This window comes from Nannospalax galili, unplaced genomic scaffold, assembly GCF_000622305.1.
Source record: "Nannospalax galili isolate Female #2095 unplaced genomic scaffold, S.galili_v1.0 scaffold989, whole genome shotgun sequence".
NCBI lineage: Eukaryota > Metazoa > Chordata > Mammalia > Rodentia > Spalacidae > Nannospalax > Nannospalax galili.
In genome coordinates this window covers 159,731-181,891 of record NW_008359507.1, presented here as the reverse complement: position 1 = coordinate 181,891, position 22,161 = coordinate 159,731, and the positions used below count along the sequence as shown (strand labels likewise).

The 22,161-nt window shown below is 38.3% G+C and overlaps 2 protein-coding genes across 4 annotated transcripts in view; both read left to right on the top strand.

The window, feature by feature from the left end:
- The window catches only part of LOC103725885 (estradiol 17 beta-dehydrogenase 5-like), a 16,377-nt gene extending 6,532 nt beyond the window's left edge, over positions 1 to 9,845 (top strand). Inside the window, exons 4-9 of the mRNA XM_008823224.2 lie at positions 1,198 to 1,275; positions 2,086 to 2,208; positions 4,367 to 4,476; positions 5,227 to 5,392; positions 6,841 to 6,923; positions 9,586 to 9,845. Of these exons, the coding sequence (XP_008821446.1) occupies positions 1,198 to 1,275; positions 2,086 to 2,208; positions 4,367 to 4,476; positions 5,227 to 5,392; positions 6,841 to 6,923; positions 9,586 to 9,628 (603 nt within the window). The 3' untranslated portion in view covers positions 9,629 to 9,845. The remainder of the gene's footprint in view (positions 1 to 1,197; positions 1,276 to 2,085; positions 2,209 to 4,366; positions 4,477 to 5,226; positions 5,393 to 6,840; positions 6,924 to 9,585) is intronic.
- A 5,958-nt stretch (positions 9,846 to 15,803) lies between these two features.
- The window catches only part of LOC103725895 (aldo-keto reductase family 1 member C1 homolog), a 16,377-nt gene continuing 10,019 nt past the window's right edge, over positions 15,804 to 22,161 (top strand). The window contains exons 1-2 of one of the 3 annotated variants that reach the window (XM_029558719.1): positions 15,804 to 15,934; positions 21,506 to 21,673. In XM_029558719.1, coding sequence (XP_029414579.1) covers positions 15,848 to 15,934; positions 21,506 to 21,673 — 255 coding nt within the window. In that variant the 5' untranslated portion in view covers positions 15,804 to 15,847. The other 2 variants (XM_008823239.3, XM_029558718.1) reach the window with 2 other exon arrangements.

Sequence of the window (22,161 nt, the reverse complement as noted above, 5' to 3'; positions counted from 1 at the left end):
GGCCAGCTGTGGCTATAGGGAGACCCTGTCTCAAAAAGACCAAAAACAAAACAAAACAAAAACAAAAACAAAAAAACAAACTTAGATAACTCAGTATACCTAATTTTATAAAATATTCCAACTGTTTTATGTAAAGGAGTTGATAGGATAGTATAAACTAAGAATCCAAGTCACGAATTAAATTGGCATTTTAAGTAAACATAAGCAGTTTCTCTAGTTATCAATCCTTTACCTATGTATTACTGCAAATTTTCTTAGTTTTTGTTCTAGCAATTTTCATTGGTGGCAAATTTGACCTTGAGATAGACATTTGCTGACTTCTTTGTTTTAAATTTTTTTTATATATTATTTAAATTTTGATGTGTATTAGTGTGTTGCCTGCATGTATGTAAGTCCACCTATGTCATGCAGTGCCCCCAGAGGTCAGAAGAGAGCACTGAATCCCCTGGAACTGGTGTTAGGATGGTTGTTAGGCACCATGAGGGTGCTGGCAATCAAACCAGGGTCATCTGTAAGAGTAGCCAGTGCTCTTAACAACTGAGCCATCTCTCTAGTCCCACTTCTCTGTATGTTAAATCATCAAAATATTTAAAACAGCCCTGTATGGGGCTGGTGAGATGACTCAGAGCACTTGCTGCTGTTCCTGAGGACCGAAATGCAGTTCCAGAGCCCATTTTGGGTGGTTCTCAATGGTCTTTAATTCCTGCTACAAGGAGATCTGATGCATACATGTGGCATGCACACACACAAATACATGAATACATCTAAATAAAAAATAAAAATTTAAAACAACCCTACCTGGCAGTTTTTTGTTCACTTGCCATCAGCCATTCACAAGTCAAGGAACATGAAGGCCATTGACTTTACCCCGTGTCAATACCAAAGTTGATGAAGATCATGACCATAATTTTGCCAAGTTTCTAAGTGGAAGTGTCATTGAACAGTATAACTAGTCAAATATAATACTCTAAAAGAACTTAGTAATGAGCAACTTATTAAAATATAGTTATTAAGAAAATAGAATTCTGGTATTAAAAGACATTCTTTAGAACACTACATCAAAAACATATGACAAGAATTACACAAAATGTGATCCGTCTATGTGATGGAGGTTCTGTTCCCAGTCTTCTCTTTACTTGGAAGTGTTATTATTGGTAGGAAAATGCATTTGTTGAGAGAAATTTATTTCTATTCCAGGCAGGAGAGAGTGACTTTCCAACAGATGAGAATGGAAAAGTCATCTTTGACACAACAGATCTCTGCGCAACCTGGGAAGTGAGTACTAGATCACAGCTCCATCTGAAAGACTGGGGTGTAGCTTCTTTATCATGAAAACTAATCACTGTAAAATTAATGACCTTAATAAGGGATGTTTTACCTAAGTTATGGTGGTTTACTTATGTTACATGCCCGTGAGGGGATAGAAATGAAGAAGAGGTTTGGCTAAAATGATAATGCAATAAAGAGCCTGATTTACTAAGGAGAGCACAGGATCCTTTTAATAGATAATGCTATCATTTTCCTTACTAGGTTCTTTCTTAAGAATCAGTTGCAACTGTGCGGGAGGCCACCCCGCAATGCGACTTGGTTCCGTCCCGCAGGACTTCCACTAAGTACCTGGATTGGGGGGTGGGGCCTTAGATGAGGCAAATGACAAGAGAAATGGAGACAAGACAGGATTCTGATCAAGTCTCGTTTATTGAAGCTCAAGCATGAGTTTTTATAGAGAATGAGAACAAAGGAACACAGACTGCAAACCATACATCAGTCAGAGCATGCGGGCTCTGACGCACATTAAGGGAGGAATCTCTGATTATAGAAGAATAGAACCGTATGCTGAAAAGGAGAGCAAGGCCGTGAGCCCCGGCTGCCTGCCAGAGTTTCCAGGCCAAGGCTGCGGGCAGAATGGAAAGCTGCCAGCTTAAGCCTGTCGGCAGTTCTGAGAGGAAACTGAGACTCAGTTGAACCTCAGGCTCCCAGGCTCGCAACACAACTGGTCTCATTTCCATTTCTTTGCAGAGTTCTTTCTAACACTCCAACCTTTGGTTAAACAAGGTTATAGTATGGCATCTTTTCCTTCTCTAGGCCATGGAGAAGTGTAAAGATGCAGGTCTGACCAAGTCCATCGGGGTGTCCAACTTTAACCGCAGGCAGCTGGAGATGATACTCAACAAGCCAGGGCTGAAGCACAAGCCTGTGTGCAACCAGGTGAGCACGCTCAGCCTCCTGTCCTTGGTCATTTGCTTCTTCCTATTCTCCTGGCAGATCTTTCTTTATGGGCTGGGACAACATAAGAAATGTTGAGTGAAGATTTCAGCTGACATTATTCCTTAGCATCTTTCAATTTCTCTTTCTGAATTATTTTATCAAATAAAGCATGAAACATATTTGTTGTGCTTATGCATTGTTCCCTTTTGTAGCAACATGGTAAGGATCTTATACTGAACACAGTAATTTAAAGTTATTATGCATATTTGATCTATAATGACAGAACTATTTTTCAAATGTTAAAGTTGAATTTTTACCAAATTTTTGTTTCATCAAAATTTTTATGGTGAACATTTGAATGGATGATAGAGGTCACTCACATTTCTTCACCTATGTCATACCAAATATAGATATGTGTTTACGTGTGTGTGTGTGTGTGTGTGTGTGTGTGATCATATTTGCATACATACATAACATTTGAAGCTGTGTTTTTCAAAGTTTCTAGCAGGTATGAACAACAACCCTAATGAATTCAGAAAGCCTCTTCTAGGGGTGAAGATATATTGTATAATTATATTACCCTTATGACATTTGAAGAAGTTAACTGATAGTCTATCATTAATTTTCAGTTTAAGAAAATGTCATTATAATGTGTCACCTTAAATTGTACCCAAGTACCATGTAATGGCAGTTTGTCCCATTTTTAGTGATGTTCTATTTGATTACTTGATAATACGAGTACCAGCCAGATGCTTCAGTTTTAAACATGTTTTTCTCCTTTGAAATTAGCAGGATATTGATATACAGTAATTGTTGATATGAACTGCTTTTTCATGACTAATCTTCATGCAATAGTTGAGAATTAATCAATGATTTTGCATGAGTTAGTCACTTTTTGTCCCTTGGAAATAATAATTTTCATTTTAGCTACTCTATTGACTTTTCTTAGGCCTACTTGTTCGGTATGAACAAATGACAATTATTTCCACAAGATAAATAAATGTTAAGTTTTTGTTGGTGTTTCATAAAGGAGCTAAAATAGTAATCACTATCAATCAATATGGGCATATGGCTTCATTCTTTATCTTCATGTATGCTTAAAGATTTTTTCTTTTTTGGTGAATATTAGTAAATAATTGTTGATTTTTACTATCTGTATGTATTAAAATTGATTTTTACCCATTTTTCCTTTTAATAATGAATTCTACCTAAATGACATTGTTGGGATGTCTACCCAATGGTCTTTCATTCCTCAGACATTCCCTATGATTGTTTGATCAAAACCTGTTCTATTTCTCTTTTCAATAATCAAAGCGAGTTCATTCCCTGTTCCACATCCAGGTTACTCATGAATCTTCGGAGTAAAAACAGGTGTTTGCAGCCATTACACAGGATATAGGGCTGGCTCATCTCAGAAGTGTTATTTCTTCAACTGTTCACATCAACATAAATATTAATTAAAATGTAATCTGGAGTAATCAATGGAGTAATAGTTGAGGAGATGAGGAAGGAGAAGGGAGTTGATTATGGTCAAAATGCACAACAAACTTCATGGAAATGTCTTTCTGAAAGTCATCACTATGTGCAATGAATATGCATCAGTTAAATTATCTAATCACGTGTCTGGTGAGATGACTCAGTGGGTGAAATGCTTGCTGCCAAGCATGATGATTTGAATTCCATCCAGGACTCACGTGGTAGAAAGAGAACTGAAATCCACAAGTTACCCTCTGAAGTCCACGTGTGCACTGTGGCATGTGTCTACCCACTCCCCACTCCTCAAAATAAATAAATGTGAAAACATATATAATTGATATTTTCCTCTCTCCCCCCCCCCCTCATTCTCTTCCTCCTCCACTTTCTCCTTCTCCTTTTCTTCTGTTTTGGATTTTGAGGTATGGTTTCACTCTGTAGCCCAGACCAAGCTCGTCTGAAACTCACTACATAGCTCAGGATGGCCTCAATTCATGGCAATTTTCCTGCCTCAGCTTCCTAAATGCTCGAGCTACAATAAGCCACCACACCAGGGCTGATGATGATATATTTAATTCATATTACACAGATTTTTACTAATTTGGCTTCTTCTGCTTTTAATATTTCTTTATGTTAATATGATATTTCATATAAATTGGTATGTTCCTATTTTATCCATCTGTAGGTAGAATGTCATCCTTATTTCAACCAGGGCAAACTTCTGGATTTTTGCAAGTCAAAAGACATCGTTCTGGTTGCTTTCAGTGCTTTGGGAAGTCACCGAGAAAACCGATGGTAATATGGACAAATGAGTATCAAACCTAAGGAAAAATGGCTGATTAAATACTTTTCATACCATGATCCTAAAGATTTCGTGGTTCAGTCTGTTTCGTTATTAATTCCTTGATAATTCCACACAATCTATTTTCATCATACTCACCACCTCCTCCCTGATCCACCAACCCCTTCCTTTCCCACTCAACTTTGAGTCCTCATTTGTTATAAAGCCCATCAAATCCAACACAGTCGGTTACATGGCCATCCCCGGAACTTGGTGGGCCTTGCAGAGACCACACCCACAAGGAAAACAGACTCTCACTCTCTCAAAAGTTATCAGTTGCCAACAACTGGGAATGGGACTTCCTGGTCACATCCCCTCTCTATTTTGGTCTTTTGCCTGGCTTGATCTTGCTTATGTGTGCTGTCACAAAGTCTATGAGATTATACGTGTACTTGCCCCATTGTATCCGGAAAATACTGTAGTCATCCTCCACTTCTGGCTCTGACGCACTGTCTGCACCCTATTCTGTAATGATCCCTGAGCCTTAGGAGGAGGGGTGTGATTTAGATGTCCCGTTCTTAATTGAACTGGAAACAGAAAGAATTAGTATTTAGGAGGGAATAAAAGATGATAATGGTTTTTTTAGGTTCATGGAACAAATTTTGGCACCATGGTTCATGTATTCACCGTCACATGTATTGCCAGTGTCCTAACAAACCAAATGCATAGGTGGCAGAAGTTAGTGTTTCTGTCTTTCCCTCCAGGGTAGACCAGAATTCCCCTGTTCTCTTGGATGATCCAGTTCTTGCTTCCATGGCAAAAAAATACAAGCGAACGCCAGCCCTGATTGCCCTTCGTTACCAGATTCAGCGTGGGGTTGTGGTCCTGGCGAAGAGTTTCACAGAGAAGCGCATCAAGGAGAACATACAGGTGCGGAGTGCGGCTGTGGGTGTTGGGCATCTCTTGGAACTGTCATAGAGCTCTTTGACAGCTCGGGAGATTTCTATGATTCTAGTTAGTTTTCCTTACACTTCCCATTCCTGTGTGCTCTACAGGCATTTCTAGTGGTTTAAACCCTGCTCTTTAGAAGCACCATTGTTTGAATCATTAGAAACAGATTTTGTACTGAGCATCACACTGGCAATATAACCAATAACCTGTGTGAGTGATATGGTCTTTTCATCATTTTCTGAAATGAGGCAACTGAGACTAGGTGAATTTTAGTCTTTAAATTAAATTATTTGTGTTTTATTTTATATTTCTTGCTCATACATATATTTTAGTACTCAGGTATTTTCACTTTGCATATCGTCTGATGTCAAGCACCTTTTTGATTCTTGGCCACTTTGAAAGTGATTGTCTTTTCATTTCAAATAGGAGATGATTTATACTGTGAATATTAGTTGTGGTAAAATCATATCCCCCCCATAGACTCCAGGCAAATGTCATTTATTTAGCTCATTGTTGCAGAGTTAGAACTTTGTGTTTGCTGATCTGACTTCAGTCGGGTCATTCTGATTTTGGCTGGGCTCTTTCTCATAGCTGCAGTGAAGCATCTTATGAATTTGAGGAGCAGTGAGGTATCTCTGCTCCAGGATACAGATTTTACTGTTGTTTGTAGGGCTGGTTTCTCTATTTCAGAATTTCTTCCTTCTGCCAACCAACTGTTTCTTTACCTGGTCACATTGCACAATTCAAAGATAATTTCTCTGTACTTGGAAAGTGTTTTCATGTCTAGACTTAGATCAGGACCACCATTCCTTCTGGAAATTGAACTAGTAATATAGACTGCAGGCCAGGGAAGTCTAAAGAAATGTGGAAATAGCTTCTTCTAGTTCCTAGTGTAAGAAGATCTACATTTACAAAATGAGGAATGTGGACACTGGAATGCATGATCTTGGCTGGGCTCTCTCTCGTATCTGTAGTGAAACTTATTATGCATTTGAGGTGTAGTGAGGCCCTGAGACAGGTGGTGATTGTATTACTGTTAACAGGACTGATGTCCTAATTACTTTTCTTAATTTTTGTCCTCTTACCAACCATCCCCGGCTTCACCCATCACATTGTGCAATTCCAAGATATTTTCTGAACACTTCTAAAGCATTTTCATGTCTAATCTTATATCAGGACACTGAATCTTCTGGAAAATTCAGTTGTTAAAGTGGACTACAGGTCAGGGAAGACTCAAGACATGTTGAAACAGCTTCTTCCCCCTCCTAATATAAACAGCTCTGCAGACACAATGCAGTGTGCAACTGGAAGACTGAAGTAGAGGACACAATCTTACAGTCTATTTATTACATTTTTGTAATCTGCAAGTCATTGGCCTTGGGTTCCTGCGTTTGTTGTGGTATTAACTTTTCCCATTTGTGTGATAGGTTTTTGAATTTCAGTTGACTCCAGAGGACATGAAAGTCCTTGATGGCCTGAGCAGAAACGTCCGGTACATCATTGGTGCCCCGTAAGTAGCTTCAGTAAATATATTTTGCTCAACTTTTTTTTTCTGAGATGAATATAACATACTTGTTAAAAGTTACCTTAATTGAAATATGGAGGACAGAGGCTATCTTAAATCATGAATGAGACAAAAGATTTCTAGAACTCTCTTGAGCCTATTCAGAGTTCTGTCCTTTGTCGCTGCAGCAAGGTAGGTGGCCCAGGGTCATCCGGGTTTGCTGCACCTGCTGCTGTGCATCTACTTCATGGAACATTCCGGGTCAGTCAGTATCACTACTGAATCTATACCTCTATGTTGGTTCTGCGTCTTTATGTTCTGTGGATAAGCACCCCAGGCATTTCATCAAAGCTATAAAACATTACCAAAATCAATACCCCACCATTTTTGAAAACACTGCTGAATTTCTGCTTGCATTACATTTATGGATAATCACTCTGCAGTCTGTTTTCCGCCCTATGAAATTGCTCATTGAATTCAGGCAATTTAATATTTTAATAACTTGAAAACGTCACTTCCTTTATTCTGCACATTTGTTCAGGTCCTGTTCACTATATTTGTGTTGATGATCAAGGAATTGCTGGGTTCAGTGACTCACTTGGTATTGATTTTCTGGAATATGGCAGTCTCAATCTTGAGGATTAAGATGTTTTACAGTCTAAGATTTTCACCCAGAGGTTAGTGTGGAGTAAACATCTCTCTGCTGTGGAAAAGTTCCTGCCAACATGAAACCCTTCCCTTCCTTCATGCTGTTCAAGTCCCATAAAGTGAGATAGAAAGTATTTTATTAATGAGGGAAGAAAAGTAACATGTACTTCCTCTCCCACTGGGAAATTTATTTCTAAAAAGGTGTAGGTGTGATAATTATGAGACTTGATGAGAGTGAAGTCCAACTGCATAGAATGGAAGATTGTCAGATATATTTCAATCACTGCTGCTGCTTATTATTATAGGGAAAAGCAAAAAATAGTTTAATATTTCAGAGATGGAACAGTAACCAGTCAGCTAATACTATTAATATTACAAATTAATGATTAAGCATTTATATCCCTGTGTAGCATGTGTGACTATTGTGGTATGAAGATCTGTAGTTATCTCCATGAATATGGAGTTTCATTTCATGCACAGTATTCCTTCAGTTAAAAAAAACATTTAGTACTTTTTATTTCTGTGTATGAGTGTTTTGCCTACATGTATGTAAGTGTATCAGAGCTGTGCAAAGCCTACAGAGGCTAGAAGAGGGCATTAGAGTTCCTGGAATTGGAGTTACAGATGGCTGTTAGCTGCAGTATAAGTGCTGGGACTCAAGCTCAGTCATCCTAGAAGAGGCCAGGGCTCTTGGCCTCTGAACCACCTCTCCGGCCCCATTCCTTAACTTTTTATCTTCGTGTGTGTGTGTATTATGTGTGTATGTACGAGTGCATTCTTGTGAACCAATTCAGGTGCATGCATGAGTGTGCCGTCACATCCGTGTGGTAGCCAGAGTACAACCTTAGATGTGGTTTTCACCTACTTTCTTTGATACAGAGACTCTTGTTTTGAGCCACTGTGTGCCAGGCTGCCCATGAGCCTCAGAGAGCCTCTTGTCTCTATCTCCCATCTTTCTGAAGAAGTGCAGGTACTACAGATGTATGTCACTGAGTCCAGCTTTACAAAGGTGCTGTGAACCTGAACTCATGCTCCATGCTTGCACTACAAGTGATTTTTCTTCTGAACTATCTCTCCAATCCATTCTTTTTGTTTTGGAAGCAAAACTAATATACTGAATGTGGTAGGCAGCTAACAAATAATCAGTTAGGAAATTGATACAATAATTTGGAACTTCCTAAAGTATTTCCTACTGCAGACTATGTAGATGGGATTGATCTTTTTTTTCACTTAAATTTTTGAAAAGTAAAATATTTTATTTGAAAGTTATGAATAGTAGTATTTTATTTTTAAGAATGTCATACATGGGTATTATATCTGCTTTATTTTATCCTTCTCTGGCACTCTACAACACTTCCCACGTCTCCCACTCCCTCTCAATTTCTTGTACTCTGATTATTATTGTTAAATATACATCTATATTTATAATTATATATATATTCATTTAGTGGTGCTTATGTGTACTCATGTTTAATGCATTCTAGACATGATAGGGAAGCTACATGAATGCAATCTCCACTGTATGGTAGTCTAACAAGATGCGCAGAGTGACAAAATCAGTTGACACGCCAAGGTGGATGGGGGAAATTTCATGGGGAACCACCTCAAGATGAAGAGCTATAGGCAATAAATGGATGCTGAGGGACAGAGAATCAGTTCTTTCCAGGTACTAGCTTCCTGTGAGGCTATCTAATCCCAAAGGGCTTGTTATTTTAAAAATAAGGTGATTAACTGCTGATTTAATTAAAAATTGTAATAATGAGAACTAGTTATCTCTTTGGTTTCTTGGTAGATACATGTTTGGCCATTTGTCTCTGTATTTCCTGTGTGTTAGGACTCAAGGAGAAGAGCATTACATGCATAATTTAGTTTTTGTTTAATCACTTACAAAGTTATCCTTAGGAAAGTTCTAGAAAACAAAATTCTATACATTCTGTACATTTACTCCAGCAGCATAGGCATCACTCCTGCTAAACCCAGTAACCTCAAATCTATTATGCTTTACTCTTTGTCTTTCTAGTTTTGCTGGCCATCCAAACTTTCCATTTTCTGATGAATACTAACACAAAGACCCTGAACCTGCCTTCTACCGGAAGCCCCTCTAGGTGGGTGTTGCCCTGGGCGGATCCTCAGCCTCTGCTGATTACACATCTCACCCTAATGCTGCTGAGAAACTGAGACTGGGCTGAAGCTGCAGCCATAGCCCAGAAAGCAAAAGTCGTACATATTTGTCACCTTCTGAAAAGAAATAAAAAGACTCTCTGCATCAATGTTAATCTATGTGAGTCTCTGATGTTTGAATATTTTGTTGTTTCCTGACCCATTGGGATTCCGAACTGGTTTGCCTAGAAATCATTGTGCAGGGGATGGTAGATGATAACAGGCATTTTATAAACATTTCCAATGTTATGGTAACTAGTGTTAGCCATTGGGGAGTATCACTAAGCAAATATATAGTAATTGCCGTCTGTTATGGAACAAGAAAGCACACCACGTGGTCTGGAAGATGAAGCACACATGAGAAGGTGACATACTGTATTAATACAGTAACCTTTCTGTCACTGTGATAGCACATCATGACCAAGGCAGTCGTTGGAGTAAGAGTTCATTTATTCTTACACTTCCAGAGGAATAAAAGTCCATCATAGCAGGGGGCAGGTAGCCTTAGGAGAAGGCCAAGACCTGGCACCTTCAACAGTAAACAAGAAGAAAAAACAGGGAGGCAAGGCTGTGAACTCTCAAAGTCCATCCCCAGTGATATGTTTCCTTATTTGAGGTTACCGGGGACATTATTATCCACAGCACTATACCTAGAGTCTCAGAATTCCTCCAGGAACTTGGCATTGAAGTCTCCTTGGGGGAAGGGGGACAGTAAGCTGAAGGAGAAACCAACCTTCAAGGATCATGAGGACTCAGATGTAAGGAGATTGAGCAGAAGCATATTGAACATGCCTTTACTTGAAAAGACTGATAAACACACTTTTCAAATTATGTCCTGTTGATAAAAGGATGCTTTTCATGTAATAAACCATAGTCAGTGTTGTATGTCAAACCTGGAGCTCTAAGATGTGCCAGGGACATTGGCATTTAGGCCCTTTACTGAACTTACCAATATATTTAATATTCTATGTCTTTTCAGAACATTTTTGTCTTTGCCACTTTATTGAAATCTGTTTTAAAGCTTCTCTTTGGGGACAAATCAGCTTACTTGACTAATGGTATGCTTGTAAATTCCTAAGGGTAATGAGGCAATAAAAAAATAAGAAAAAAATGCAAAACTCCGAGGAAGTTGTATGATCTGAGTGATTCATAGATGTTAACAAGAGATGACTGATTCTTGATAATATCGAATAGGTTAGAATTTCAGTTATGTTTGAGGACTTAAGAACTGGTACATTATTATTTTGAATTTCTTAGTTAGGAAAATGGTGAACCAGGCACAGCTGGTGTGAGATTGCATGTGCTGGCTGGGGGTGAAGTAGGGAGTGATTGGAATCTCAAGTAAGGTTCCAACGATTCACCCTTTACCTCTTCCATTAGGGGATATCAGCAAACCTAGATTTTTAAGGGTCTCTGCCGGGTACTCACAGGTGGTCTGATTTCAAGATGGCTCATTGTTAAACTTGACACACACATATAAACAAAGGTATCAAGGAGCATGGGTAGATGTCAATAGAAAACTCCCCAAAGAACAAGAACATGAACAAAGAACATGAAATAAAGCTACAAATCTAGAATATTCAAATCTATGGGACAATTATAAAACAGGTGATGTTTCTGCCATGGAAACACTGAAGAAGAAAGAGATAAATGCTAATCAGTCTGATTTGGTTGGTCTTCAGAGTCTATGTGGTATCCAAATATCTCAGAACTTCACTAAAACATGCCATAAATACGTATCAATAAAAAAGATTCTAACTTCAGAGAAGATAAGCACATTGCTATCTAAAATTTCACATTTAGGACTGAGGTTCTAGCTCAGTTAATACAGCACGTGCAGAGCAAGCACAGAGACTGGAGTCCAGATCCACAGAACCCATGTAAATGTCAGGCAGGTGTGGTGGTTGCCGGTAGTCCCACCACTGGCGAGACAGAGACAGGATCAGAGAGGCAAGATACCTAGATAGACCAACTGATTTGCAAACAGGAGGAATGCTTAGACGAAATGAGCCTTCTACATCACATACCACTCTTCCCAAGGGCAAGCGATCATTATACGAGCAAGGTGCAGCACAATTATAAGAACCGGAAGTGGTGGATGACTGCAAGGAAACAGAGTTTCCTGGACAAAACAGGACAGTTTCCCAATATGAACTCACAGAGGTTGTGATGACATGCACAAGACCTGCACAGGATCAAGCCAGACAAAATCCTAACATGGAGAAGGGAGGTGCATAGAACGTCCCACCCCTAGCCGAGGAGCTATTGAAACTGATAACTTCTGGGGAGGAAGCATCAGTTTTCTTTAAAGGTGTTCCCCCCTTGTAGGACCATCATGCTCCAGTGGATGATTTCACACCCAGGAGTTTATGGAGAAGACAATCTAGACTCAACGGGTTAAAAAAATAAGAAGGCACAAACTTTGGGAGGGTGTAGAGCACTGGGTAGTGACTTTGATTAAAACACATTTTGTGAAATTCTCAGAGTTAATGAAATAAAAAATTCTGTAAAAATACAACATGCAGTTATTGCTTTATAAGTCTCAGTTCACATGGACTATGGACTATCTTGACTTCTTTGATTGCCTGGTATAACTTGTGAAACTTTTTCTGGCTCTGTAAATCATTCATCATGTTTATAAAGGGAAGGCATTATGAGAATTTTTTGGCATCAAATAAAATTAACTAACTTATATGAAGTAGAGAAGCTATTGAAATGTTCAAAATATCCATTCAGTTATATTAAAAAGGGGCCTTAAGTATTTCTTATTGAATGGATTGACCACAAGAATTAGGCAGAAACTAATTTATCTGTTCAGTGAAATGCAATCCAGATGATGAACACTATTAGTGCTTGATCAGCTTTGTCTCCTAAGTAATCTACACTATTCACAAGATTATTCATAACAACCAAGCACGTAAGTGGATAATTCCACATCCAGGAGTATATGGACAACACAATTTGCACTCAATGGGTTATAAAAAAAGAGGATACAAATTTTGTGAGGGTGGAGAGAATTGCAGGCGGTTAATCAATTTAGAGTCAATGAAAGAAAATCAAGATACGAAAGAATTTTTTCCCCCTATGGCTATAAGTTTCTAATTAATAGAAAGATGCCAGACTATTAGGTAAAATAAACTCATTAAACCATTACTTATTAATCAACCATAAACCCTATTCTTCAACCTCTATTATCTCTGGACTGCTTTCCATAACACAAAGTTGTAGGTTCTTGCTTGCCAAGGTCACTGAAAAAATCTTTAAGTGGGTTAAGTGGAGCCCTACGTCATTCATATCCAGTGTCTCTGAAAATAAGCCAGTTGAATCTTCAGACATATTTCAAATACACTGTCAGCATGATACTCTTTTCCTGGCTGATTAAAGTAAGCTTCTATAAATGTATACAAATACAAGATACTTAAATTTTAGAATGACACAACCTAGTTGTTACAACCAAGTTAATTCGGTTATGTGAATGAGGAGTCTGAGCCATGATTAGCTTTGGCATGATAAGTAGCTGGACTTGATAGAAAGCCTATGCTATTTGTTATCTTCATTAATGTCTTCTTATTGGTTCCCAACTTCTACACAACTACAGGTTTGTATAGAGGAAACATGAAAATGCGCCCGTGTGTGTGTGTGTGTGTGTGTGTGTGTGTGTGTATCTTTTTACCCTAGTGAAAAAAGTATAGAAGGCACAGCAGGCAGAGCCATGTTGTTGCCCTGGCTGTCTTTCCCCTGGCTCTCAGACCCACAGCAGGCAGCGTATTGCCCTCAACCTGGCCACCCTTGGACTGGCTGCCCATGACCCCCACCAGGAATGAGAGGGTGCAAATTCGACCAAGGTAACCAAGCAATGGGCACAAGAATGTGATTGCAACCACCCTGCCACACTGTACCCTGGAGCACATTTTCTGTCTGAGCCTGGCCATGTGAGAGTCCACTGCACAGCACACCCATGGTCAGCCCAGCCATCATCATCATCCAGTGGCTGTCAAGACCTGGATGCAGTCATCCAGCACAATAGGAACCTGAAAGTCTACGTATTTCAGAAAATAAACTAGAGGTCATGGGTGTAAATCTATTGGGTGATCCCAAATGACACTCAGAAAATCTTGGGTTGGAGGCCTGGGAGCTAAGTGTTGCCTTTTGTGAGGACACAAGTCTTCTTTTACCCACAGTAAAACCCTGTGAGGAGTCTACTTGTTGGACAACATCTTGGACCACAATGGGGTGATTGTACTGAGTGCACAACCAAAGTGTAACCTGCATGCACTCAGGATGCAAATAATTAACTTTGATGAGGAAACATCCAGGAGTTCTGAATGCTGGTGAAGAGAAATCCTCTTCTGACAACCTTAAACAGTGCTTAAGAAACCGAGTGTGAAATTTTCCATCCCAAGAAACCTGGGCTTATTCTGACCCCAAACCACATACAAAGGAGAGGAGTGGGCTCTTCTTTTAGCCCATCTCTGTGTAAGAATTATAGATTGCTGACATTCTAATGAGATATGATCTCTCTTGCACCCAGTGCAGATGTGCTGTGTAAGATGGATGGAGTTTTTCCTTTGCTAATAAGGGACAGGAATGGGGGTGGGCAGAGATAAGGTGAAGGCGAGGATAAGGGAGGGGGTCTGAATATCATCAAAACACATTGTATGAAATACTTGAATCCACAAAATGAAAAAAGTACAGGAAACGTTGAAATGCTGGGGAATTTCATTATGTACTGGTCATTCACAATAGAGTACAATAATTTCTGGTTTCCTCACATGCCCTGAAAACTGAGAGCATGGATGAGAACCACGGATATTCAGAACAGGTGTGTGTGTGTGTGTGTGTGTGTGTGTGTGTGTGTGTGTGTGGTCGACCAAGAAGTACCTGTGGTAGCAGGTGGCAGGGGGCGCGGTGTCTCATTGGACCCTGGGTTGAGCAACTAGGGGGTCACCCAAGACTTTAACCACAATCTATGAAACATTAAATGCCAATTAAAGCCCAAGTTATTCCTATTTCACAGAAGTATGCTTTTCAGGTTCCAAAAGAATTAAACACTAATTACAGAAGACTGAAAAGCATGGTGAAGAAATTTAAAAACTAGCTCATGATCTTCCAGTTGAGGAATAATCATAATTTGTATTTTATATCTGCCCATTTTGTAAGGCGTATTGTGTGGACATATGAAGTACTCATGTTAATGTTTTCTTTTCTGGTTCTATTTAGCACATGAAGGAGATCCAGTCTGTATTTTACAATTACTGCATATGTTTATACATGCTCATATAAAAAGTGTTCATTTTGAATCACTTAATCATATTTTATTGCATAAATATATCAGTTTGTCAAATACTCCAAAATTTATAATCATTGAGATGGTTTTCAGTTGTTAAATAATGGTCAACAAGCTCAAAAAGTCCATGGGCTATTTTTTTTGTATACTTAACCAATATTAAAAGTGATATAACAGATGTAAGGAATGAGGAACTCTTGAGTGCCTGGCATCCTTCAGAACAACGTGGAACACTTGCTGACCATCATCCTCCACTAAGAGCACGAGGCACTCACCACCTTTCCACTGTGCTCTTGTCAAGACTGCAGCCCAGTGAGCAATGGATATTTTAATTGTAGGGCAAAGACAGAAAATACAGAACATATTTTGTCAGTGGGAAAATGAAAAACTATAGTTTTTCCTTAAATCTATGTTTTTATTCTTTTTGGAGACTCAAAATCTGAGAAAGAAGCTGCATACTAGTTTTTTTACCATTAGGTATATTTTTCCTCTTGTGTTCTAAAGAAACTGACATCACAAGAAGAAAATAAGGAAACGTGAATCTCAGATTTTCTAGTCAGAAGCAATAATTTTTTGATAAATATCTAACAATTAAAAATGCTACATTGAAGTTTGTAGCAAAAATACAGTGAAATCATAATAGTATTTTTAAAACTATCTTTCCTATAAATATGTGAACTAGCTTTCAATCCCTCCTTATAGATGGAGTGACTCAGCTCACTCCTTTCTTATATCATGAGCTAATCATTAGCTAGCTAGTCAGGCAGGAACTTGTAACTCCACTGGCCTTCAAATAAGAACACAAACGAAGTTGGCTTAGCCAGAGGCCTGTGCAATGAAGAGCTCAAGATATCAATGTGTGGAACTAAATGATGGACATTTCATTCCTGTGCTGGGCTTTGGTACTGCTATACCTTCAGAGGTAAAAACAGTGATGCTGGGTTGAGGGTTCAGGAGCAATCGAACCAGGAGGAGTGGAATTCCACCTGACTTGCAAAGTTAGTCAATTCCTGTGGACTCTGGAGTTCATGAGGGGTTTTGTTTAAGAAGCTTTTGCTATGTAACACAAGAAAGAGAAAGCCCATGCTCAGAGACAGAGCGTGATTGTGTGTGCGCCTGCTGATTATCCTGGCACCCTTGTTTTCCTTTTGTTTAAGTCTACTTCCTTCTGTTTCACCACCTGGAAGTGAATATTATTAAGCCATTTTTATGTTTGCTTATATTTATATTTCTCCTTTGGAACAGTGTCTGTCAGATCAACTATCCACTTTTAAAACTTGGATTATATGGTCTTTTGAATTCCTTACATAGTTCAGATACTAGTCTTTTATGAAAAGACTGGTTGACAAATCTTTCTTCCTGCTCTGTCGATTTTCTATTCTCTCAGTTGATTGTCATCTTTACTATGCAGAAGTTTCAAAGTTTGATATGATCCCATTTTTCTTTCTATTACCATTTCCTGTGCTTTATAAGAACAGATTAAAAATACTTATTACCTGAACAGATATATGATCTAATTGTTTTATGTAGTTTTATAGCTTGTGGACTTAACATCTTTGATACATTTTGAAATGATATTGGCATAGTGTGAAATTTTGGGCCCTTGCTTCAATTTCTGCCTGTCATTAAATATTATTATATACCAATATTGTGAAGACATGGAATCTTCTCTGACGCACAGTTTTGGTGTCTGTGTCGATCAGGTGCCTGTAGAATCGCTAGTTCTTTCATGATCTACCCATTCTCTTCCAGTGGTCTACATGTACATTTTTTATGTCATTATTTTTCTTTGGTTTCTAAACTATGTGGTATGATTCACAAATCCAAAGAGAAAATAAATTTCATCTCACCCCATTAGAATCGTTATTAGCTATAACATTCCCTATCATAAGTGCTAATTAGAATTTGATTTGTAGCTTCAAGAACTGCTGTATCGTTATGGTATAAATGCAAATGCGTTGAAACAGCATGGAGAAGATGTGGAAATTCTCTGAAGTACAAAAATAGATCTGTCCAATTATCCAACTTTTCCACTTTTGTGCCAATGTCTTGCTGTAGGAATGAGGGGTATTTCTGGATTTTTCAGTGCTATTCCGTTGATACACATCCTGGTTAGGTGCTCGTACTGACTATGGTTATTGTTGCAGAACTGAGCTATACTTTACAATGAAGGAGTACAACTTCTTCCACATTATTTTCTTTCAAGCTTGCTAAGTCTATTCAGAGTTGGTTTTTTTTGCATATTTCATATGAATCTTTAAATAACTACAATTGTTTTACTTGTAAGTAACTTCGTAAGAACTGTGATAGAGTGCTAAGAATTTCAAGATCTTTCTTGAAAATCTTGCCATTGTAACAATGTTAAGGATTCCAATCCACTATAATATTTCGATTTTTTTTCATTTTTGCGTTTACTAATTTTAATTTTAAAGAATTTTATGGCTTTTGGGGTACGTTTAAACCCTTTACCTCTTTGGTCTTATTTAAATGAATGTTTTTCTTTATTTCTCATCTGTTTATTGATCATATAGTTACAAACTTTTTTGCACGTCTTGCATTTCAATTTAAATCCAATAAACTAAAAAACTGATCAGCTGTAAATGTGCTTGACAAATGCGTAGGATTTTCTGCATGTTGTAATAGTAAGCACAAGGCACAGAGGAATACCACCACATAGTGATGGTCTACTTAAGAGTCTTTTTACAGTAGCCAATGGTGGAGAGGGGCTATCACCAGAAAGAACTCTTACCTACAAGGAGAAGCAGGGCAGGGTTACAAAGCTCACAACCACAATTAGGTCATGGAATGGGCCAAGCCAATAGCCATAGTTACCTCAGACCACTGTAGTTACACCAGGGCAGAGACAGGTCACTTAACAAAGAAGTTTTCAGTTAACAAAAAATTTCTGTGTTTCACTTGGGAAAAAGTTTTCTCAGAATTGCAGAAACAATGGACTCCATGGAGATGCAGGTATAGCTGGAGGTCAGGACATTTTCCTGGCTAGTTGTAAGTTTCCAAGTAGTGTAGAAACAATGTACTCCCTGAAACTGCACAGATTCAACCTCCATGGAGGCCATCCTGACTAACTGACTGAAGTTACCATGAGCAGGGAGGAGGAGGGTGGGTGGGCAGAAACATAGGGTAAAGCAAAAGTCAGCTAGAACAAAATTGAGTCAGTTTTGCCATTTTAATATAAAATCATGCTTCTTTTGATCAAAGTTATTTTTATATTTTCCTTTTTAGATTTCTTCTTTTTTGTCATTTTCCCACCTCTACTCAGGTCTGATTTTCCCACATTGTGTTGAATGGAATTGGGGGCGAAAAATGGCCCCAGTCAAGATCTCCATTTAGGAAGAATCTTCAAGAGCTTTAGCATTGCATGTGATAATGTTTGCTTTTTTTCTGTCTGTTTGTTTGTTTTTGTTGTTTTGTTTTGTCTTTTTGAGACAGGATCTCCCTGTAGCACCAGCTGGCCTGGAACTTACTATGTGGACTAAGCTGGTCTTAAACTCACAGAGATCTGCTTGCCTCTGCCTCCTGAGTGGCACCAGGCTGCTTTTTTTTCTTAACTCATACCTTGAATTACATTTATATAGTTCCTTTTATTCCTATTTTGTTGACTATTTCCTGAAAAAAAGGAATATTGTCAAATATAGCTTTCCATCAGTTGAGAAGATCATCTTTATCTCATTCTGTTCATGTGCTGTCTTCTACCGATTATATTTTGTGTGTTCTATAGTATTTGAACTATGGGCATGAATCCCACATAATGTCACATCACTTTAACACACTTTTTATTTTGGTTCACTAATATTTGTGAGAATTTGCACATGAATATTCATGTTCCAACTGGCCTGGAACTCACTATGTAGACTAGCTAGACCTCAGTCTCACAGAGATATGCCTGACTCTGCCTCCTGAGTACTAGGATTAAAGACACGCATTACCACACCCAACCATTTTCAGCTTTTTATAGAGTATGTGTCTAGCTGGTAATCCTGATCTCATAGAAAGTCTTAAGAACGTTTTCATCTTCTGTGATTTTGTTTTTGGAAGACTATAGAAATCATTTTCTCTAATTCTTTCTAAATCGTTTCGTTGCTTAGTATTCATTGGAAGAGCTAAGTACTATCTTAATCGGGAAGTTTCGTATTATGAGCATTATTGTTTGCTGTAGCTCTGTTTAGATGAACTGCTTCATGGAAGCAACTTCAAAAGCTGTTGTTGAGATAAGACAACACTGAAACTTCAGTGTACTGTAGCAAGTGCCCTTCACCAGTTTGTGCTACAAATATCAGTATGATTGGGTTTGTGTTGTGTCCTCCAGACACTGTCTACTTAGAGACGTCATAAGCAATGGATTCTATGCTTCAGTATGTGCACGTAAATGACGGCTCCTTTATCACTGTCCAGGCTTTGGGATCTGTAACCGTGCAGAAGCTTTAACAGTGATGTCTGGGTTGAGAATTAAAAGGAATGTAGATTAGAATGAGTGGAGTCGACATGGGTAGTGAGTCACTAACTTTCTATGTGGCCCTGGGGAGCTAGCTCATATTCTGTTCTAGCAGGCTACAAATATTCCGTGCACAAAAGAGAGACCGAACCTCGTCAGCATCAGAGGATGGTAGTGAGCTCGGCTCCTGATTACTTTGGTACCAATATTTTCTTCTTTTTCTGTCTGTTTCTCGGTTAAGCAGAAAAGGTGAAACCTGATGGCTAAAGCTTTTAGGCATATTTTAAAAATACACTTGTTGGCCATTTGTGTTTCTTATGTTTAAAAGTATTTATTCAGATAGTTGTGCAGTATGAAATTCATTGTTTTTATTCAGCTTTTTAAGTTTAAAAATATATTCTGAGCATTAATTCTTCAAGAGTGCTCGGCAAATATTTACTCCTGTTGTGTCAACTGACCCTTCACTTATTTGCTCTTTAGACACTGCAGAACTTCAGATAATGGTGTTGATCTATTTCTGTTGGTATTCCCTGTACTTTGGGAAAGGCATAGTCCAAAATTATTTATTAGACCTTGCTGTCATGTGATTCCTGTTCCCGTTATTCTAGCACTTCCAAGTTTAAGGTCTTACATTAAGGCATATTCCCTATGAGTTGATATCTGCTGAAAATAAAAGTTAGATGTCAAGAATTAATCTCTGAATATGGGTATTTAGCCTTCCCTGCGTCCTGTATTGATAGTAATATGACAGAGTACATGAAATCTGGCAGAGGGTAGTAAGATGGGTGCAGATATGGGAAGGGGTCTAAATACCATAAAATATATTGTATTATATTGAAATTCACAAAAAGTCAATAAAATTTAAAAATGAAATCTTAAAAGGTAAATAACAATTTATGTTTCTCATTCTTCAATGTGGTTCTATGTTTATCCAAATTTAGTCTACGGGACAACATTTTTAATCTTACTCTAATACAATTTCTAAAATTTATATACAAAACAGTTTAAAGATGACATCTACTTGATGGCTTTCTTACATGAAGGGTATAATTTTTAATACATGGATCTGTTTCTTTGAGTACACATCTTTAGTGTTAGCATTTACTTTTCTTATGAAAAGAGAATGTTTTTATTGTTTTCAAGGATCATGTAACATACTGCTCTATACTGGCATTCCTATTGACATACTGAGCCTTAGATGATACCTGGAAACTGATTTCTCTCTATTTCATTACATAAGGATGGTGGCTTTCCAGGAACTTTCCATGCAAACAGTGGGCTTATGTGCACATGGTTCACATGCTTTCCTTTGTGAGACAGGATTTGGAGGTGTGTTAAGTCAAGTATTTCTTTCAAAAAACTGTGAATTAAAGTTTTAAAAAGAGTGGCTCTAAGCAGATTTCATTAAACAATATCAGCACATAGTCTGCAAATCCAGTGTTTGGGAGAAGTTGGTGTGCTCTGTACCACTTCCCTGGGCAAAGGCTTATTGATGACCCAAAGTATTACTTCTTTATGTCACTTGGTTCATATTTTCCTCTGCAAATTTTATTATTTAACATTCTTTTGATTCCCTCTAGTAAGTTACTGATCTTAGGTGATAGTGTAGTTTCCTGGGACAAAAGCGGCCCTTGGCTGTCTTATTCTTTAAAAAATGTATTTTCTTTGTATGTGCACCAGTGTCTTGCTTGCATATATGTAAGTGCAAAGCTAGTGGAAACCAGAAGAGGGTGTTGAATCCCCTGGAATTCAAGTTAGGGATGGCTGTTAGCCACCGTGTGTAGTGGAAACTGAACCTGGGTCCATTTGTAAGAGCAGCTAGTGCTCTTAACTACTGAGCCATTTCTCTAGTCCCAGAATTCTCTTATTCTTGGTACTCAGTAGGAGAAGATCAGGATTGACTTGGATGGATTCTTCACTGCAAATCAACAATTTACCCAACAAGTGGAGAAGAGCTGATGCTTGAGAAAATTGCTTCTTGTCCAGAATAAAATCTGAATCAGGCAGATATATACATACTACATTTTCTTGTTCTTCTAGGTTCCCTATAGTAAGGCTAAGGAGATGACAGAAATTGCTATAGATGCTGGCTTCCGCCATTTTGATTCAGCTCCTGTCTATGGCACTGAAGCTCACGTAGGAGAGGCCATCCGAACCAAGATTGCAGATGGCACTGTGAGGAGAGAAGACATATTTTACACCTCAAAGGTACTGTATGAATTCATAAATTATGATGTTTGAAGGTTGTTGATATGATCATATCAGTAACTGTTATTGAACTGCTTTACTAACACGTATTTCATATTGCATGCAGTGTTGAACAGAGGAAAGGATGATGGCCGAAAGCATTCCTGTTTTTCGATAAATATAATTTCCTGCCCATGCATTCTATGTCTCAGATCATATGAATGTAATGAAAGTAATCATCTGATAACCTTTAGTAATTTTTGGCAGTAAGGGAGAGTATTATAAGATAAAACTTTTGTGTTAGACAAGCGATAACTAATATGGTTTTCACTGTACAATGTAATGTTCAAATTATTTTCTCTACAATCATGTAAAGTGACATAAGGCAGGAAGCAATAAAAACAGACACCCAACACCAACGTCCTACCTCAGCATGCACATGCACAGGCTAGTGCAACAACACACATATATGCAAACAGCCCATACCCAGAGAGAGAGAGAGAGAGAGA